This window comes from Eubalaena glacialis, chromosome 14 (assembly GCF_028564815.1).
Source record: "Eubalaena glacialis isolate mEubGla1 chromosome 14, mEubGla1.1.hap2.+ XY, whole genome shotgun sequence".
Lineage (NCBI taxonomy): Eukaryota > Metazoa > Chordata > Mammalia > Artiodactyla > Balaenidae > Eubalaena > Eubalaena glacialis.
The window spans coordinates 64,111,925-64,133,252 of record NC_083729.1 but is presented as its reverse complement, the minus strand read 5'-3'; the positions used below and the strand labels follow the sequence as shown (position 1 = coordinate 64,133,252).

The 21,328-nt window shown below is 38.6% G+C and overlaps 2 protein-coding genes across 3 annotated transcripts in view; one reads left to right on the top strand and one right to left on the bottom strand.

The window, feature by feature from the left end:
- The window catches only part of LOC133074654 (EKC/KEOPS complex subunit TPRKB-like), a 32,037-nt gene extending 23,914 nt beyond the window's left edge, over nucleotides 1-8,123 (top strand). The window contains exon 6 of the mRNA XM_061168586.1: nucleotides 8,095-8,123. Coding sequence (XP_061024569.1) covers nucleotides 8,095-8,099 — 5 coding nt within the window. The 3' untranslated portion in view covers nucleotides 8,100-8,123. The remainder of the gene's footprint in view (nucleotides 1-8,094) is intronic.
- Nucleotides 1-21,328, bottom strand: part of ALMS1 (ALMS1 centrosome and basal body associated protein) — a 223,286-nt gene that overhangs the window by 5,837 nt on the left and 196,121 nt on the right. For both annotated transcript variants that reach the window (XM_061168580.1, XM_061168579.1), the window contains 5 exons: nucleotides 8,046-8,163; nucleotides 6,111-6,314; nucleotides 5,431-5,660; nucleotides 4,192-4,375; nucleotides 1,968-2,031 (listed from right to left, as the gene is read on the bottom strand). In XM_061168580.1, coding sequence (XP_061024563.1) covers nucleotides 1,968-2,031; nucleotides 4,192-4,375; nucleotides 5,431-5,660; nucleotides 6,111-6,314; nucleotides 8,046-8,163 — 800 coding nt within the window. The remainder of the gene's footprint in view (nucleotides 1-1,967; nucleotides 2,032-4,191; nucleotides 4,376-5,430; nucleotides 5,661-6,110; nucleotides 6,315-8,045; nucleotides 8,164-21,328) is intronic.

The window sequence follows — 21,328 nt, the reverse complement described above, 5'->3', positions numbered from 1 at the left end:
AAAACAAAAATAAGAAGAGTGGCATGTTATACATATTTTGCAAATCTCTTTAATGTCTGGTTTAATAGAAGACAGCTGAATTCTTATTTGCTTCTGTATTAAGTTTGCTGTTATATGTTGTTCTGGTTAAAGTGTACATTAAAAAAAAATCCAGTTTACACACATATGTAATTGGAAAAGAAAAGAGTATTTTAATATTCTTTTCAGATAATTGCTGATTTTCTTTTTTTTTTTGGCCGCTCAGCTTTCGGGATGCAGGATCTTAGTTTCCCGACCAGGGACTGAAACTGTGCCCTCAGCAGTGAAAGCGCCAAGTCTTAACCACTGGACCACCAGGGAATTCCCTGATTTTCTTGATACTATACCAAATCTTGACAAGTGGTAGTTTAAATGTTGACATATTTACTTATATAATATGAAAAATATTACAATTATTTATGTCACTGCTGATCTCATCAGAAAAGTCTAAGTACTGGGAGATAGTCAATCTCATAGTGGTAGACACAAGTTTTCTAGAATTCTATTCTTTGCTTGAAAGCTCAAATTTTCTCTTTGGCAATAAATACTGTCAGCTGTTTTCCTGGAGAAGTGACAGATTCACTTCCTCATTTTCAAGAAAATATCTGTCATATACCCAATTTAGAATAATTAGTTTATCAGTCATTCTTTCAAGTAAAAGCTATGTTCCATGAAAAAGGTAGCTAGTTCAGCTCACTACACAAACCAAGGCTTTTCCTTGAACCAATCATCGTATCTTGATATGCAGCAGAAGTGCTTTATGTGTACTTCCATTACACTGCTGCCATGTGGCTGTGAAGAATAAAATGCCAACTAGACTAGCACAGTTTGGTCCACTGTCTCAAATAGTGCTAAGGCATCAGCAGTTTCAGTTCTCACTTCATTACTTTTGCATCACCTGTACAAATGTCAATACAGTTAAAAAGACACATAATATCCTAGTATTATTTTGAAATTTGTTTTGACCTGGCAAATCCCCTGAAAGGGTCTCAGCAGCTTCCAGAGGCCCATGAACCACACTTGGAGAACCACTTGATTAAAGTATCCCTTTGAAATACCTATAAGGAAATGGTTTACCTAATGGAGAGTAAAAAGATTTCAAGAGGAATGCTTTAATTACCTAAGATAAATTGTTTTCAAGCACTATGCCAACTATAAAACTGTTCTTATTAAAGGAAGTCTCCAGTGAACCCCTAAGAGGTAACCAACCATTAACTTAGTTATTTTATGGCAGTCTCATGAGCAATATATGCATATCTCTAATTAATTAATTGCTAATGAATGCAAAGGCACGAAATTTAAAAAGGTAAAAAATTAGTCTTTTTCCAACCTCTGTACCCCATTCACTCAGTTCCTTGTCCCAAAGGCAACAACTATTACCAATTTTTTGTGTATCCTTCCAGAGATAGTCTATGCATGTACAAGTATATGCATCTATGTAAGCACAAATACTTTTTTATTAAAGACTATAAATGGTGGCAGTGTACACATGCTTCTGAACCTTGATTTTTTTTTTAAGCCTAATTTACTGTGTCTTGGAAACTATTCCCCTATCTCTCATTGTACTGGATACAATTCCTAGTAAAAGGATTGCCTAGATGTAAGGTCTCAGATATTTACTTTTATTTAAAAATATTTTTTATTTATATTTGTTTCTAACAAACACAAGCCTGATTAAGGCAAGCAAATTAGTGGCGATTCTTTGTATTTTTTATATATGAGGCATCCATACCATGATCTGCTATTTTTCATTTCATTTTTAGTGCCATAAGTGAGAAACTATTTTTCTAACTAATTTTCTCATAATGTACTGTGTTTTTTGTTTTTTTTTTACCTCTCATAATGTTTTAACTAGAGCATAATGCCTTTATTCTGGGGCCAGGCTATAGCTCCTGACCATTTGGTGGCCTGATTTATACTTTTATAGTTACTTATTCTTTTGGCCTTACCATTTAGACCGCTGAATCATTTCCTTCTTTCCAACAGGCCTTTTCTTTTGGGCAGCCAGGAAGCCTAAGCAAAAGAAGAACAGGTTTTTTTAATGGATTGTGTCTTTTTTTTTTTTTTTAATTGAGGTATAGTTGATTTACAATATTACATAAGTTTCAGGTGTACAACATAGTGATTCACAATTTTTAAAAGTTATACTCCATTTATAGTTATTATAAAATATTAGCTATACTCCCTATGCTGTACAATATGTCCTTGTAGCTTATTTATTTTATCTCTGAATCCCCTACCCCTATCTTGGCCCTCCCCCCTTCCCTCTCCCCACTGGTAGCCACTAGTTTGTTCTCAATATCTGTGAGTCTATTTCTTTTTGTTATATTTACTGGTTTGTTGTATTTTTTAGATTCCACATATAAGTGATGTAATACAGTATTTGTCTTTCTCTGTCTGACTTATTTCACTAAGCATAATACCCTCCAGGTTAATCCATGCTGTTGCAAGTGGCAAAATTTCATTCTTTTTTATGGCTGAGTAGCAGTGGTGTCACCCATACCAGCCCCTAAAAACTGAAGGACCTGTGACTTGATTTATCTCTGTGTTTCCATACCAGCCCCTGAGAGCTGAAGGACACTTGCCCTGATTTATCTTTGTGTTTGTTTCAAAAGTACCTGGCATTTGGCAGAGATGTTTTGCAGCTGTACTTTGAGAGATACATGCTTTGAGAGATATATAGTGGTGAACTCCCCCAAACCGGTTCTGACTTGACCATAAGAACAAGCGTGCACGGATGAAACCTGGAAGTGTCCAAAAGTTACCTTTGCTTCATTACCATGCTATGATCTCTGCTCAAAGGGGGCATTTGTACTCTGCTAGGCACAATCTGTGCCATGTGCAAAGGACCATGGAAGACTGTGCATGCCCTGGCTGCCCCCGGCTGCCCCTGAAAATCTCCACCCCTTTCCTCAAGCCCTAATGACCTATCTGCCTCCTAACCCTTAAAATCCCTTACTCTGCTCCCTTCAGGGAGAAAGTATCTTTAGAACATGAGCTCTCCTTTCTCCATTCCTTGATCAATGAATAAAGTCTATGCTCTGCTATGTCGAACCTGGTCTCATTCTATTGACATTTGTGACTCTAGGCAGAGGACCCATTGAGGGGTCCCCGACACTTAGGGGATCAGTAACGGGATAGTGTCTTAATAAGGAAGGGTGTGTTGCTCAAGAACTGTGAGAGGGAGCTGCTAGGACTTTGCGCCCCTACCCTGAGCTGGCAGTGCTGGGTGGTGAGTAATGGCCAAGGTCAAGGCCAGGGTTAGACTATGACGACTACGATAGCAGCCTGAGGCTTCTGAAGACACAACACTGTGGCACAGACTAGACAGTGTGCATTAAAACACTGACCAGTTTACAGGTAAGGCTGTGATGAAAGCATTAGGTAGTACTTTATAGTTTTCACAGATTTCACATATTATTTTATTGAGATCTTACATCTAGCATAATTGTTAAGAGAACAGACTCTAGCGCCAGCCCACCAGGGTTCAAATCCCAGTTTAACAGGTGTGTAAATCTTGGGCAAGGTACTTAATCTCTCTTTGGCCCAGTTTTCTCATCTGTGAAACAGGGATATTAATAGTATCACCTCAGAGAGGTTCTGTAAGCATTAAACAAGAACAATGTCTGGGCAAAACATAAGGGCTATATAAGTATTTATTATTATTATTATTATTATTATTGCTACCCTATGAGGAAGGCAAGCCTGGCATCAGCCCCAAGCCCCTCAAAACATTATACTTTTGGAACTAACTTGCTCATGGTGACAGAGCTGGTTTTTAAAAACACCATTCTTGGGAATTCCCTGGCGGTACAGAAGTTAGGATTCCGTGCTTTCACTGCTGAGGGCCCGGGTTCAATCCCTGGTCAGGGAACTAAGATTCCACAAGCCACGTGGCGCCCCCAAAACAAAAACAAACCCAAACACCATTCTCACTGCACACTCTCATTTTTAAAGTGTAGTGACAGGGCAAGAGTAACTGGGCTTATTTGGATTGTGAAAGTGCTGAGAGCTAAATTGGGCAGGTTCTGCTACCTAAGGAGATTTGAGTCTCAACAAGCAAAAGGTCACTTTCTGACCTGTAACTAGCCTGGCACTGAGCGGTGCTGCCTTGCATGAAGCAGACCTTGCCCTCTCTACCAAGTAATACGAAAGTGAACAGGAAGAGTATACCTCTCTCAGGGAGCATGTGCGTGGCATCCCGGTGGCCCTGCCATCCTCGCACAGTGTTGAACAGTGCCTCCCGTTCACTCTGTAACATGTTCTGCAGCTTCCTCTCCTGGACTATAAACTTCAGGCGCTTTATCCGTTCCCCAGAGCGGGAGATGAAGTCAGGTCTGTGAAGTTGCAGTGATTCCTGAGGAGGAGAAAAAGCCCCCAACCTCACATTAATGATGTAGGCTTTTCTCCAAGGGCCTAGAAAAAACAGTACCTGCCTAACAGGTTTGGAAAGCCTGTTTGTAACTTAAAGAAAATATCTAGAGTTGAAGAATTATCTAACAACTCCCTGTGCGGGAAAGCTCCAGTAGGAAAATCAGAGGGATCAAAGAAATGCCTTTGGAATAAGCCAAGAACTAAGACTGTGGCAATTACAGCTCTCCCCAGTGTTGATGGGATAAAGCTTGGCCCATTGTGCTATTTTTAATTTCCCTTCAAAGAAATACATCATTAAAAAACAAATTTTCTGGACTTCCCTGGTGGTGCAGTGGTTAAGAATCCACCTGCCAATGCAGGGGACACAGGTTCGATCCCTGGTCTGGGAAGATCCTACAGGCCGTGGAGCAACTAAACCCTCGTGCCACAACTACTGAAGCCTGCGCGCCTAGAGCCTGTGCTCCGCAACAAGAGAAGCCACCGTAATGAGAAGCCTGTGCACCGCAAGGAAGAGTAGCCCCCACTCGCCATAACTAGAGGAAGCCTGCGCGCAGCAATGAAGAACCAACGCGGCCAAAAATAAAATAAATAAATAAATAAATTTAAAAAACAAAACAAAAACATTTTCTTTAGCTCCCCAGGTACTTATAAAGAAGAGAGCCGGTGCCTTTAAAACCCTGTGTTAAGCAGAAATAGGAGTTATGTAAATGCAGGAACAAATATAAGGCTGACGCAAACATCAGTCCTCTACTGCACTCCACGTGCTGGTATCTATCTACAAACCCAGTGAGCAGCTACACAACATCCTCCCTTCTGTTGCCTTGCCCCCAGATACTGAGGGTGATGCACGATTTATAACGGCTAACAGTAAGGCAGCCTTTGATTAATGAGTGTGAGAACAGATGAACTGTGGAGGTGCTAGAAACAAGGATCACTTGACTGTACTTCAGAAAGCCAAGTCACAGGTTTAACTCTTTTTTGTCTTGCCCCTTCTTCCTCCTTAAACATATGGCTAAAATTAACTCAATGTCATTGTACCTGTAGGGTTGCTCTCACAAATGGCTTCAGTGGATCTCTGCCTGGGCCTGCTAGTGAACTGTGGCTGTCCATGTGCTGTCCTTGCCAGTTCTGTTCCTGTAGTGGCTCCCTCCAAGGTGTGGTGTTGGTTATTGGTGCAAACCAGGAGACACCAGGGCCATGAAACTTGGGCAGGTTTTCCTTCTTAGGACCAGACTTCACATTTTCCACAGGAACAAACCATGAAACTCCTATAGGAATTATTTTTAAGAAAAAAAAAAAGATTTTTCACTTTTTTCATCAGAGATGTGCATAATATAGGTTCTCAGGGACTCAGCTGTCAGCGGCCACCAGGATGCCCTGGAGTCTGCTTAACTGCAGGTGGGACTCAGTAATTGTAGTGTTGGATGCAGTCAGCCCTCTGTATCCATGTACACGGACGGAATCCTTGGATTCAGAGGGCAGTACTATGCCATTTTATATAAAGGACTTGAGCATCCATGGATTTTGGTATCCATGAGTGGTCCCGGAACCAATCCCCTGCAGATACGGAGGGATGATTGTACTTTGAAAATTTGCCAAGGTGGTGCTGGGGAAAGATAGGGTCAACATTAAGTCATTTAGAAACAAAGAATATTAGCTTTGCAAAAGACTTGAAATTCACTAGTTTTTCTACTAAGGAAGCAGAATTAGAAACTGACCTTCCCAGCAGCTCTGCTTATTCTTCCTTAACTTTCTGTCCCCAAGATAATTGGTAAGGAGCCTTTTCTCTTCTATCTTTTCTTCTGACCAAGAAGTCACATCACTGTCCTCTTCTACTCTAGCCTCGCTAGAACTTGGAGTTGGGAAAGTCATTCCAACATCTCGAGTGTGTTTTCTGACACCATTCACAATCTCCAAGGTACCTAAGGGGAAAGATCACAGCTATCTCTGGGAAGAGCCTTGAGACTTGGTTGGCAGGTATATTCAAGTCAGTAAATGAAAACTTAAAAAAAAAAATTAATCATTTATTTTCTATTCTGCAAAGAAAAGGAATTGAGAAGATCTATAATTTTCATATCTAAATCTGGTAAAATAGGGAATTCCTGGCGGTCCGGTGGTTAGGACTCCACACTTCCACTGCAGGGGGCACAGGTTCGATCCCTGGTTGGGGAACTAAGATCCCACGTGCCGCGCAGTGTGGCAAAAAAATAAATAAATAAATAAATCTGGTAAAATATTCAAAACAATCATTGAGACACATTTTTAACAAGTATCGTTATGTAAAAATATTTGTTGAAGACAGTGCTCTGAATGAATGCAAAAGACAATGCAAGCAGAGTTGAAAGGTGAAATAAACTGTTTTGGAATCATATTATTGTACTTACTACATCAAGCCTCTTCAAAGTTTTATTGTAATTTCGGTATGTGAGATTTTATATTTCCTTATTTTTTAGAACAAGTTTGAGTTGTATTTTCTCTTATTGTCATCAGAAAGTATCCTAACTATGATAAGTAATATACATGTTTTTCTTATTATGATACCTGAATAAGGAAGGGTAGTTTCACTATTACCATTAGAGTTGGATTTTTTTATTCCACTTCAGTAAATGAAAAAAATTTAAGCCTTCAAAATCGCAGGCTACTGCTTCCTCTTGGGTGGGGTGAAGGTGTATGAGGGAGAGAGAAGAAGAGAGGGAAGACGAGGGTAGAGATAGAGATATGGAGGTGTGTGTGTCTGTGACAGAGAGAGAGAGGGAGACAGGGTTTTCATTTGTCAGTTTAGATATTAGAGGGAAAGAACTACTAATATGGATTCAATGGGAAAAGTATTTCAGTTCTGGCCCCAAGTGAGAGAGACAGTAAGTGCTTATAGTCCTACTGGCAGTTACCCAGGTAAGGAAGAGGTTAACAGATGTAAAGACATGACTCGAAGGGAAAAATAATCAAGGGGCAAGTTTATTTCTGTGTTATAAAGTCAAAAGATATAGGAAGTCATAAAGTGAAAAGCCTCCTTCCCACTCTTGTTCTCCATTCATTAAGTTTATAACCCTGTGATTCCAGAGAATTTTTTGCACACATTCAAGCAATTCTCTTCCTTCCTTTATTTTTTAAATACATGTAGTAGCATGCTATACACTATTTTGTACCTTGCTTTTTCTTTTTAACTATATATCTTGGAGATCTTGACCTATTACTAGCAAGAGCTTCCTCATCCCATGTAGGCCTTCATTATATGGATATACAATAATTTATTTAACAATTTGGCTACTGATGGACATCTAAGTTGATTTTACTTTTCTGCTTATAATTAACAATACTCCAGTGGTTAATTCTGTACACTTGCCATTTTACACATATGCACTGTATATTTATAGGCTAAACTCCTAAAGTAAAAGTGCTGGGTCAAAGTAATTTTGATAGAAACTGCCAAATAGGGGTTGTACTCCCAACTTACATTCCTACTAGAATGTACCTATTTCCTTACAGGCTTGCCCACAAACTTACTATCAAACTTTGATTTTTGTCAATCTGATAGGTGACAAATGGCATTTGAGTATACTTTTAATCTTCATTTCTTTTATTGTGAGGTTAAGTATCTTACCATAGTTTTAAGTGCTACCTGTATTTCAATGGAAATGTTTAAATTAATTTACCTGCTTGTATGCCCTTATTTAACATATGTACATTTTGCTTGTTGCAAAGGGTAGAGCTCGAGCTCCAGAAACTGCTGGTAGAAGACGAAACAGAGTCAGAAGAAATATGGTCTGTCACCTGGAAAAACAAGAGATTCTGTCATCATTACCTGTAGTCAATGGCACAGTTACCCAAGGGATAAGAAAATACTATCACCAAGAGCCCTTTCCAATTCAGTTCAAACTGTTGAGATGAGGTTGCCAGGAAGCTTGTGGCGATGTGAACATGCTACTACACACTTCGAGATGGGGAGGGGATGCTGCTGCAGTTGGACGCGGGCCTGAGCTGTTTTAAGAAGGCAGGACAGACTGGCTATGTTCCCAGGACTTGAAAAAACTCTGAAGAGGATGCGAGACAAAGATTAGCCTGGTGTGCCTTCAGAGTGAAATTCTGAGTTGACACCAGCATAAAATTTTGATGAGAGATAAAGAAGGCAGGGGATAACTAAAGAGAGTGAGTGATGAACTGCAGAGAGTGCTTTCCGATAAGATCCGACTTAGAAACTTAAAGGGTAAATGCCAAAGACCTGAGAGGCGCCATAAGAAGTCCTGAATGAGTGGAATACTGCAAAAAGCACTTAAAGATTTGAGCCCAAAAGGTTGTTTTTAGCAAGTAGAGCAATAAAGGGAGTTGATGGTGGAGTGTTAGTGGATGACAAAAAGATTACCAAAATATAGTCGAACAAATATGCTATAAAATAGTATTTCTTAAACTTGTTCATCAGAACAATCTCTTGAGGGAGGGTCCTAACCCAGAACAATGAATTGGAGTTTCTAGGTGAGGGCTCTGGGCATCTATATTTTGAATAAATGTCAGGTGCTTGTCTACTTAAGCACATTTGGTAGAGTAAATTGAAGCCCAAGTCAGGAAAGGAAACAGAGTACCTGCTTCCCTGAACTAGATAAACTATATTTCAGGGTCTTCAGGGAATTTGCAACAGATCCTGGAGGAGACGGGGCTGGCTATGTTACATGTCTGGGGACAGGAAATACTTCAATTTTCAAAAAGATAAGCATTGCAAACTGCAGGGTTTAATAATGATGACCTGTAAAATTCTAGCATGGATCACAAATTTGATAATTTGCAAGCATTTGGAGGTTAAAGAAAAGATGAGAAAATTTTAGCCAAGGTTCATTAAGGCTGGCAGAACAAGCCCTGCCAGGTTAGCCTTGTTTCTCCTAGTAGACATGGTCACAACTAGATTTGAATAAAACAACAAACTTTCTCATTACATACTTGAGGGCAAGATGGAGTTATAGGGGTTGAAGCATAAGTTGGTGGAACCAGCTTTCCCATATAATGCACATCTGGGAGGGCCAAAAGGGCTGTCAAGATCCCAAATAATAACAGGAATGATAGGCCAAATCAAACAAGGGATAATTGTAAGGCCCTACACATCAGGCAGGAGGAATAGCAGCAACTCCGATGCAGTAGAAAAAGCTCTGAGTCGGGTGTCCAAAGACCTAAACCAGTCTCAGATCTTCCCTTTACTAGCTATCTCTACTTGAGCAAGCCATAATCTCTGTGCCAGTTTCCCCATCTAGAAAAGGGAACACCTAAATTTCTGAAATTATAGAAGTGTTACAAAGAACAAATGATTTAGATTAAAAAATGTAAAAAGCTACTAATATAAAACTATGAGACTATGATGCTGTTAAATCAATATGTATGAAAGGGTGGTGAGGAAGATCTGACTGGCAATATACTATAATTCTTCTGCAGCTGTTTTAAAAAAAAAAAAAGAGAGAACACTTTATGCACTAAAATGGACTTTCAATATAGACTGTCAAGTACAAAAAACAAAGTTTGCTGCCATTTTTGTGAAAAGGGAAGGAAACATATGCAGTTACTTTTTTATGTATAAAATATCTGTGAAAGAACAGAACCCAGATTGGAAAGGAAGAAGTAAAACTTTCTATTTGCAGATGACATGATGCTATCAGTAGAAAATACTAAGGAATCCAAAGTATTAGAACTAATAAATAAGTTTAGCCAGACTGCAGAATACAAGATCAACAAGATAAAAAATCAATTGTATTTCTATATTCTAGCAATGTGCAATCTGAAAATAAAATTAAGGAAACAAAATCAGGGAATAAATTTAACAACATAAGTGCAAGGCTTGCACATTGAAAACTATAAAACATTGGTGGGAGAAATTAAAGGTTTAAATAAATTGTGAGACATTCCACATGTGTAATTTTAAAATGGACAAAAGATTTGAATAGACATTTCACCAAAGAAGATATAACAGTGGCCAATAAACATATGAAAAGATGTTCAACATTATCAGTCATTAGGGAAATACAAATTAAAATCACAATGAGATACTACTTCACACCCACTAGGATGGCTGTAATAAGAAAGATGGGCAGTACTAAGTGTTGACAAGGAAGTGGAGAAACTGGAACCTTCACAAACTGCTGCTGAGAATGTAAAATGGTACAGCTACTTTGGAAAACACTTTGGCATTTTCTTAAAAGCTAAACATAAACTTACCATATGACCCAGCAATTCCAGTCCTACATATATATGCAAAAGAAATGAAAACATATGTCCACACAAAAACTTTTACAAAAATGTTCATAGCAGCATGATTCACGTTATCCGAAAAAAAAAAAAAATCAAACAATCCAAATGTCCAACAACTGGCAACTGGATAAACAAAATGTGGTAGAGCCATACAATGGAATACTAACCAGCAATAAAAAGGAGTACTGGTACACACTATAACAAGGATGAATCTTGAAAACATCATGCTAAGAAGCTAGATGCAAAGACTAGATATTATATAATTCTATTTACATGAAATGTGCAGAAAAGGAAAAAGGCAGATTGGAGGTTGTCTGGGGCTGGGAATGTGGATTGATTGCAAACAGGTATAAGGGACTTTTCTGGGTAACAGAAGTGTTCTAAAACTGCATTGTGGTGATGATTGCACAGCTCTGTAAATTTACTAAAAATATTTGAATTGTATACTTAAAATGGATGTATTTTATGGTATGTAAATTATACTTCTATAAAGTGTTTTAAAAATCTCTGTAAAGATATGCAAGAACAAGTCACACTCAGTAGCTCTGGAAAGGAAAGATGGGTGCCTGGGGAACGGGAGAGGGAAGACACTTTATCAAATACTCCTTTATATATTTTTAATTTTGTACCATGTATTATCAGTTTAAGAAATGAGAATAAACAAAACAAAAACTTATAAGGAAGAGTGTGGCAATAAATGTTTAATGGCTTTGGTGAGTTCAATAGGAGTAAAACATATGTTAGGCCATAGAAATGTTCTAGCTTACAGAAAGGAAGATGATAAATCCTCTGTCACCATCTGAAGCACAACATGCTTAGTTCAAAGGGACATGCTTAAAAACAGGATGTCAACAAATAGACCCAGAAGCTGTCAACTTAGGAAAGGGGAGTAGAAAGGATGACCTGTGAGAAATGGTTCAAAGAGTGAAGACCTGAGGGAAAATACTGCAGGGAAGGAAGTGGGGACCTGAGAGGTAGAAGATGAGGTCTCTTTTGTGCCTTCAGAGAGCAGAACTGGAAGCAGAGCCAGGAAATCTAGTACAGGCAGATTTTGGATCTTTTTAAGTTTTAAAACCTTTGCCAGCTGGAGCCTTAGACAAATGAAACAAGTTGCCAATGAGCGGCAAGTGAGTGGTGGAGCTGTTGAAGCAGAGGCTGGAGCACCCTGTGGAGCAGAGGCAGCGGAAGTGTTGACGGTCCCTTCCAAGAACGAGTCTGAGAACCTCTGGCACTTCCAAAGGACATGGTATGCACCGCTGGGTGTAAAGCACACACGTTTACATCTGATTAAATGAGGAGCCTTGGTGTGTGTGTTTCTGCTTCTAGTTTCAATCTTTCTGATTAAGTTCATTCCTGCCTATAAAACGGTAAACATTTAAAAATAGAAAATAGTCTAAAAATAAATTCTTTCTCAACAAAATGTATCTAGTTAGCCCTCTAGAATGGTGAAAATCAAAAGGACAGACAAAAACAAGTGTTTTAAGGATGTGGAGAAATGGGAACCTTCATACATTGCTGCTAGGAATGCAAAATGGTAACAATACTTTGCATAACAGTATGGTAGTTCCTCAAATGGTTAAATAGAGTTACCATATTATCCAGAGTATATCCTTTCATAGGCATATGCCCAAAAGAAATGTAAAATACGTCCACACAAAAACTTGTACATGGATGTTCACAGCAGCTTTGTTAATAGTAGCCAAGCAGTGGAAGAAATCCAAATGTCCAGTAACTGATGAATAGATAAGTGAAATATGTATATTCATACACTGGAATATTATTTGGCCATAAAAAGGAAAGAATACATGCTACAATGTAGATGAACTCTGAAAATATTAAGTGAAAGAAGCCAGTCACAAAAGATAACATATTGTATGATTCCATTTACATGAAATGTCCAGAATAAAGAAATCTATAGCGACAGAAAGCAGCTTAGTAACCACAGCCGGGGCAGAGGCTGGGGCAGGGGTGGGAGATTGGGAGAAATGAGTGACTGCTAATTTATATAGGGTGCTTATGGTAGGTGTTGAAAATGTCTTTAAATTGGGGTGATGGTTGCACAACTCTGTGAATACACTAAAACACACTTAACTGTACGCTTTAAATAGGTGACTTTTATGGTATGTTAAAGATCTCAAGAAAGCTATAACAATGTGTTTATTCATGTACGCAAACTGAAATACATGTCGATTATGAAGCCTTATTTGGAGAAAAAAGCTTCTCGGGCTCTCTGTTCTTACATCTTCTGTTACGGAATCGGGGGTACAAGAACAATGGAAGGTGACCAACAGCGTCATTTCCATTTAACAGTGGACAGTCCGAACAAAAATGTGGGCGCTGGGTGTTGTACGTTTGGTGCAGCGCTACACACACTACGGCTAGCGCTAAGTGCAAACTGTCAGAACCGTGCCGTCACGCTAATTTGACTTCCACAGATTCAATCAATAACCACAATTCACAGGCCTGCACTGTGTCTGACAATTTGTGCTGAGGACCCACCATGGGATAGAACATATAAGTGTTGCTGAATTCATTTACAGATGCTGTCGGTAAACCACAACAATCCACTTTCCTTAGTCCGTGGGAGAGTCTCAGGCATTTCCTCTAATGATCTCATCATCCCTTAGCGCCTGGATGTGAATCAACCCACTCAGTTCTCTGCAACTGGGCTTACACATAAAGATTGAAGTGACTACAAGTCAACTCACATTATCAGCTACCATGGTTTAAGCTTTCTGTTGCAGAGAGTCTTAAAAGGAGATACACACTGGCTGGCTTCTTCTGTTTTAATTTCTATTATTGTGAGAGTAAACTCACCTGTTCATGCCTTATTACAACTTGGGAAAAAGTAACTGCCACCATCTCAGAGATGTTTCAGGCTTTTTATAGTACTTTTTAGTTTAATTAAAATCTAGGTGAAATTCATTCCCATATTCATTGATCAGACAAACCATCATAGAGACCCAGAAAAAAAAAAAAAGCTTTTCAATTAAATAATGACTTTTTAGGTGGAAACTGAGCTTAGGAAAACATATCAAATATAGGAAAAAGGCTATATTTTCTTACATCACCTTATACAGCTATTCTTCATGTATGAAGATTGTTATTGCTGACCTTCTGCCGGCAAGGTGCCTGCTGAAAGATGCTTTTCTTTTAGAAAAATGGGTTTATGCTAATTTATTTATAACCACTAAAGTTTAGGACCAGAGATACACATTGATAAGACAGAGTCAAAATTAGAAATACAGTCGATGGCACCAAAAGACAGTCTTTTCTTGTGAAAAGTTTTTAGATATGCACAGATCAAACTGGCAACTGGAGTTTCAGTACTAAAACTTACTAATCAGTCTGCCCCCAAAATAACATTTTGACGTAGATTTAATTCTGAGAGGCAAGATTAGAACTTATAAAAGCAGGAAGTAAGGTGATAACTGTCTATTAGTCACCATCAGAAAATCAGAACTGGTCAATTATTTCTGCAAGTATGGTAGAGGATAACTCTAATATATCCTCCCCCTCAAATAAAAAATGCATTATGCCTGCAGAATGGTCCTCAGAAAATTTCTTTTCATACATGAATGAGTAAAGACTGCAGAGACATAACGAATCTGAATAATGCCAAAATTCAAAGTATGGCCATGAGACTGTATAGTTAAAATGTAATGGAAGTACTTGTCATTAGAACCGAGGTCAAGAAACTAACAGGATGGTAAGGTTTCCCAGATAATGGCTGGGTTTGCGGTAGAAAAGAAAGAAAATCAAGAGCTAAAGTCCTCAATTAATATACAGGAAAAACTGGAAGGTTAGCAAATGATCATTAAAATCTTGTAGAGGGTCGTAGAGCTAGATGACATAAGTCCCAAAAGATTTTCTATCAGGTTTGAAAAATTATGGTCTGGAAGTGACCTCTCACTCTCTTTTCTTCTCTGCATTCTCTGAAATCTTTCCTCTTAGCTTTAGTATTTATGAGGATTATGATCACCTTTTTTACATGAATGGCTCTAAAATCTTTATTCCACTCATGACATACTCATGACGGCATATGTATCTATGTTTTTAGATATTTTCACTTGGATGTTTTGATCTAACTTCAAGTTTAATCAATAAAATTCCTTCCTATTTCAGTCAGAATTAGTTTCCTCTTCCAATCTCTCCATTTTGATAAGGTGTTTGCATAGTATTTTAGTTGCTTTGGGTAGAAATTTCAAAAGAACCACGGCTATTAATTACCAAGTCCAAGTGATGAGAGTCCAGCTTAGTTTCTTCTCGTAAATTAATTTATGAATATCACTTTCTTATTTAAAAATCTCTACTGACAATTAGCTAAACATTTGGCAATAAAATTATATCTAGACACACAAAATAAATTCCATGTGGATTAAGTGTTTAAATGCATTGGCCTCCACCCTAAATATGTATTAAAAAAAAGAGAATACTGTTTTATAATCTTATGGTTGGGGACATCTTTCTTAGCATGGAAAAAAGAAATAAAGAAGTTGAATACACAACAATGGTATTATACTATTAATACAATATAAATAATGCTCAAGAATTAATAAGAAAAATTCTTCAGAGAAAAATGGGCAAAGGATATAAGCAGCTAATTCTCAAAACAAGAAATGTAAAGAGCAATCTCTGAAACCTAATGTTTAAAAAATGCAATTTAAAGCAATGAGTTTTTTCACACATCAGATTAGCAAATATTAAAAAGACTGATACTACCCATAGTTGGCAAAGGAATGAAGAAACACATCCTCTTATACTTTTGGTGGGCACATATATTTGTACAAAATTCCTGGAGGGCACATAGTTAGAGGTGGGGAGGTCTACAGATTACTGACAGTCTTTTAAATTTCTATTATTAATGATCTACTTAGGATTTAAAACTTCTTGGTCAATTCTGTTAATTTATATTTTCTGAAAAAATCACAAATCTAATTTAGGTTTTAAAATATATCAGCCTAAAGTTGCATAATCTTTTTTAAAAAAATCACTTCTTTGACTGTGGTTATACCCTTCCATACTATTAGTGTTGATCCTTTTCCTCGTGGTCAGAATGACCAGAGATTTGGTCTATTTTTTTTTTTTTTTTGAAAGAACCAGATCTTGGTTAAATCGATCAATTCTGGGGACTGATTTATAGAATGCTTATTTCAATTATTTCCCAGTTGAGTTTGTTGAACTAAAATATCATTGAAGGCTATATATTTTCCTCTAAATATAGATTTAGTCACATCCCATAAGTTTTGGATATGTGCTTTTACTGTCATTAATGAAAAAAAATTCTATAATCTCAATTTTGAGTTCTCCTATAGCCCAAAAGTTTAGAATGTTTTAAAATGTTTAAGGAAAAAGTTATAGTTGTTAAATTCCAACATTATTGTATTGTGGTTAGAGAATATAAGCTTAGTTAGAAATGTTCTACTTTGGGGATTTATCAACATTTTGCCTAAATGTACAGCTAATTTTTGTAAATATTCCATGGGCATTTGGAACAACTGTGGATGCTGTGTTTTGGGAATAAAGTTTTATATAGATACTTTAAATCAAACTTCTTAATATTGCTATTAAAATCTTCCATATCTTTTATCTGTTATATGTCAAAATCTGATAAAAAACAATGAAAATATCCCATTCTTGTACTTTTGTCACGTTGTATATTGTAATTATGTCTGGATGAACATATGAATGCACTCTAGTTGAAAGCACAGCAGTAATTTTGGAAGTCTCTGAAAGACTCTTTCTTCCCTTGGAAATTACAGAGTGGAGATAGGGTAGATTCTCAAGACAAGTAACATTTAATTAAAAACGACCAAAAAACCCTACCTTTCCATGGTATAGAAACTTGTATTTCTAATCCGGAAAAACTATAAATTATTGGCAGAAAGGTGGAAGTATAGGAATTTTCATGCATTGCAGGTAGGAATATAGACTGGAAATTAATTTGGTACTAATGTAGAAAATTAAGTATACATGTAGCTTATGATCCAAGATTTCCACTTCTGGGTCTGTGCAACAAAGGTAGTCTCACAAGGTCCATAAGGCTATATGGACAAGGATGTGCACTGCTGGTGTTTTGCATTGTTGGGAATTGACAGCGACCTGGGTGTCCATTACAGGGAAAGTGCATAGGTAAATTGGTAGATGCACTCAATGGAGTACTATGCAATGATCAGAAACCTGAATTAGATGTATGTATAGCAATGTGATGAATCTTAAAAATACAAGCTTAGTGAAAATAACAAAAATAATGATATACCTTTTATATAAATTGAAAATACATGACAAACACAGAATACATATTTTGTAAGAACTCTTGTAAGCCAAAAGATATTTACATAACAAGGCCAGTTCCGATGGGAGGACAGGAATGAGGATGGGATACAGGAATGAAATTTTAAAAAGAGAGGCCATGGATGCCTTAGGGACCAGGAGAAGATGGTGGAAGAGTAAGATGCAGAGATCACCTTCCTCCCCACAGATACATCAGAAATACATCCACACGTGGAACTGCTCCTATAGAACACCTACTGAACGCTGGCAGAAGATCTCAGACCTCCCAAAAGGCAAGAAACTCCCCATGTACCTGGGTAGGGCAAAAGAAAAAAGAAAAAAAAGAGACAAAAGAATAGGGATGGGACCTGCACCAGTGGGAGGGAGCTGTGAAGGAGGAAAGGTCTCCACACACTAGGAAGCCCCTTCACGGGCGGAAACTGCGGGTGGCGGAGGGGGGAAGCTTCGGAGTCACGGAGGAGAGTGCAGCAACAGGGGTGCGGAGGGCAAAGCGGAGAGATTCCCGCACAGAGGATCGGTGCCGACCAGCACTCACCAGCCCGAGAGGCTTGTCTGCTCACCCGCCGGGAAGGGCGGGGGCTGGGAGCTGAGGCTCGGGCTTCGGTCGGATTGCAGGGAGAGGACTGGGGTTGGCGGCGTGAACACAGCCTGAAGGGGCTAGTGCGCCACGGCTAGCCGGGAGGGAGTCTGGGAAAAAGTCTGGAGCTGCCGAAGAGACAAGAGACTTTTTCTTCCCTCTTTCTTTTCTGGTGCACAAGGAGAGGGGATTAAGCGCACTGCTTAAAGGAGCTCCAGAGACGGGCGCGAGCTGCGGCTATCAGCGCAGACCCCAGAGACGGGCATGAGACGCTAAGGCTGCTGCTGCCGCCACCAAGAAGCCTGTGTGCCAGCACAGGTCACTATCCACACCCCCCCTCCCAGGAGCCTGTGCAGCCCGCCACTGCCAGCATTCCGCGATCCAGGGACAACTTCCCTGGGAGAACACACGGCGCCTCATGCTGGTGCAACATCACACCGGTCTCTGCCGCCGCAGGCTCGCCCCGCATCCGTACCCCTCCCTCCCCACGGCCTGAGTGAGCCAGAGCCCCCAAAGCAGCTGCTCCTTTAACCCCGTCCTGTCTGAGCGAAGAACAGATGGCCTCAGTCGACCTACACGCAGAGGCGGGTCCAAATCCAAAGCTGAAGCCCAGGAGCTGTTCCAACAAAGAAGAGAAAGGGAGATCTCTCCCAGCAGCCTCAGGAGCAGCGGATTAAATCTCCACAATCAACTTGATGTACCCTGCATCTGTGGAATACCTGAATAGACAACGAATCATCCCAAATTGAGGAGGTGAACTTTGGGAGCAAGATATATTATTTTTCCCCCTTTTCCTCTTTTTGTGAGTGTGTATGTGTATGCTTCTGTGTGAGATTTTGTCTGTATAGCTTTGCTTTCACCATTTGTCCTAGGATTCTGTCCATCCGTTCTTTACTTTTCTTTTTTTTTTTTTTACTTTTTAAAATTTTTTCATAATAATTATTTTTTATTTTTTATTTTAATAACTATCTTATTTTATCCTACTTTGATTTTATTTTATCCTCTTTCTCTTTCTTTCTTTCTTTTCTTTCTTTCTCCTTTCCTTCCTTCCTTTCTTTCTCCCTTTTATTCTGAGCCATGTGGATGAAAGGCTCTTGCTGCTCCAGCCAGGAGTCAGTGCTGTGTCTCTGAGGTGGGAGAGCCAACTTCAGGACACTGGTACACAAGAGAACTCCCAGCTCCACATAATATCAAACAGCGAAAATCTCCCAGAGATCTCCATCTCAACACCAAGACTCAGCTTCACTCAACGACCAGCAAGCTACAGTGCGGGACACCCTATGCCAAACAACTAGCAAGACAGGAACACAGCCCCATCCATTAGCAGAGATGCTGCCTAAAATCATAATAAGGCCACAGACACCCCAAAACACACCACCAGACGTGGACCTGCCCACCAGAAAGACAAGATCCAGCCTCATCCACCAGAACACAGGCACTAGTCCCCTCCAGCAGGAAGCCTAAACAACCCACTGAACCAACCTTAGCCACTGGGGACAGACACCAAAAACAACGGGAACTACGAACCTGCAGCCTGCAAAAAAGAAACCCCAAACACAGTAAGATAAGCAAAATGAGAAGACAGAAAAACACACAGAAGATGAAGGAGCAAGGTAAAAACCCACCAGACCTAACAAATGAAGAGGAAATAGGCAGTCTACCTGAAAAAGAATTCAGAATAATGATAGTAAAGATGATCCAAAATCTTGGAAATAGAATAGAGAAAATGCAAGAAACGTTTAACAAGGACCTAGAAGAACTAAAGAGGAAACAAGCAATGATGAACACAATAAATGAAATTAAAAATACTCTAGAAGGGATCAATAGCAGAATAACTGAGGCAGAAGAACGGATAAGTGACGTGGAAGATAAAATAGTGGAAATAACTACTGCAGAGCAGAATAAAGAAAAAAGGATGTAAAGAACTGAGGACAATCTCAGAGACCTCTGGGACAACATTAAACACACCAATATTCGAAATATAGGGGTCCCAGAAGAAGAAGAGAAAAAGAAAGGGACTGAGAAAATATTTGAAGAGATTATAGTTGAAAACTTCCCTAATATGGGAAAGGAAATAGTTAATCAAGTCCAGGAAGCACAGAGAATCCCATACAGGATAAATCCAAGGAGAAACACGCCAAGACACATATTAATCAAACTATCAAAAATTAAATACAAAGAACAAATACTAAAATCAGCAAGGGAAAAACAACAAATAACACACAAGGGAATCCCCATAAGGTTAACAGCTGATCTTTCAGCAGAAACTCTGCAAGCCAGAAAGGAGTGGCAGGACATATTTAAAGTGATGAAGGAGAAAAACCTACAACCAAGATTACTCTACCCAGCAAGGATCTCATTCAGATTTGATGGAGAAATTAAAACCTTTACAGACAAGCAAAAGCTGAGAGAGTTCAGCACCACTAAACCAGCTTGACAACAAATGCTAAAGGAACTTCTCTAGGCATGAAACACAAGAGAAGGAAAAGACCTACAATAACAAACCCAAAACAATTAAGAAAAAGGGAATAGGAACATACATATCAATAATTACCTTAAATGTAAATGGATTAAATGCTCCCACCAAAAGACACAGACTGGAGAATGGATACAAAAACAAGACCTGTATATATGCTGTCTACAAGAGACCCACTTCAGACCTAGGAACACATACAGACTGAAAGTGAGGGGATGGAAAAAGATATTCCATGCAAATGGAAATCAAAAGAAAGCTGGAGTAGCAATTCTCATATCAGACAAAATAGACTTTAAAATAAAGACTATTACAAGAGACAAAGAAGGACACTATATAATAATCAAGGGATCAATCCAAGAAGAAGATATAACAATTGTACATATTTATGCACCCAACATAGGAGCACCTCAATACATAAGGCAAATACTAACAGCCATAAAAGGGGAAATCGACAGCAACACAATCATAGTAGGGGACTTTAACACCCCACTTTCACCAATGGACAGATCATCCAAAATGAAAATAAATGAGGAAACACAAGCTTTAAATGATACATTAAACAAGATGGACTTAATTGATATTTATAGGACATCCATCCAAAAACAACAGAATACATATTTTTCTCAAGTGTGGAAGATTCTCCAGGATAGATCATATCTTGGGTCACAAATCAAGCCTTGGTAAATTTAAGAAAATTGAAATCGTATCAAGTATCTTTTCTGACCACAACGCTATGAGACTAGATATCAATTACAGGAAAAGATCTGTAAAAAATACAAACACATGGAGGCTAAACAATACACTACTTAATAACCAAGAGATAACTGAAGAAATCAAAAAGGAAATCAAAAAATACCTAGAAACAAATGACAATGAAAACACGATGACCCAAAACCTATGGGATGCAGCAAAAGCAGTTCTAAGAGGGAAGTTTATAGCAATACAATCTTACCTTAAGAAACAGGAAACATCTCAAATAAACAACCTAACCTTGTACCTAAAGCAATTAGAGAAAGAAGAACAAAAAACCCCCAAAGTTAGCAGAACGAAAGAAATCATAAAGATCAGATCAGAAATAAATGAAAAAGAAATGAAGGAAACGATAGCAAAGATCAATAAAACTAAAAGCTGGTTCTTTGAGAAGATAAACAAAATTGATAAACCATTAGCCAGACTCATCAAGAAAAAAAGGGAGAAGACTCAAATCAATAGAGTTAGAAATGAAAAAGGAGAAGTAACAACTGACACTGCAGAAATAAAAAGGATCATGAGAGATTACTACAAGTAGCTCTATGCCAATAAAATGGACAACCGGGAAGAAATGGACAAATTCTTAGAAATGCACAACCTGCCTGAGACTGAAC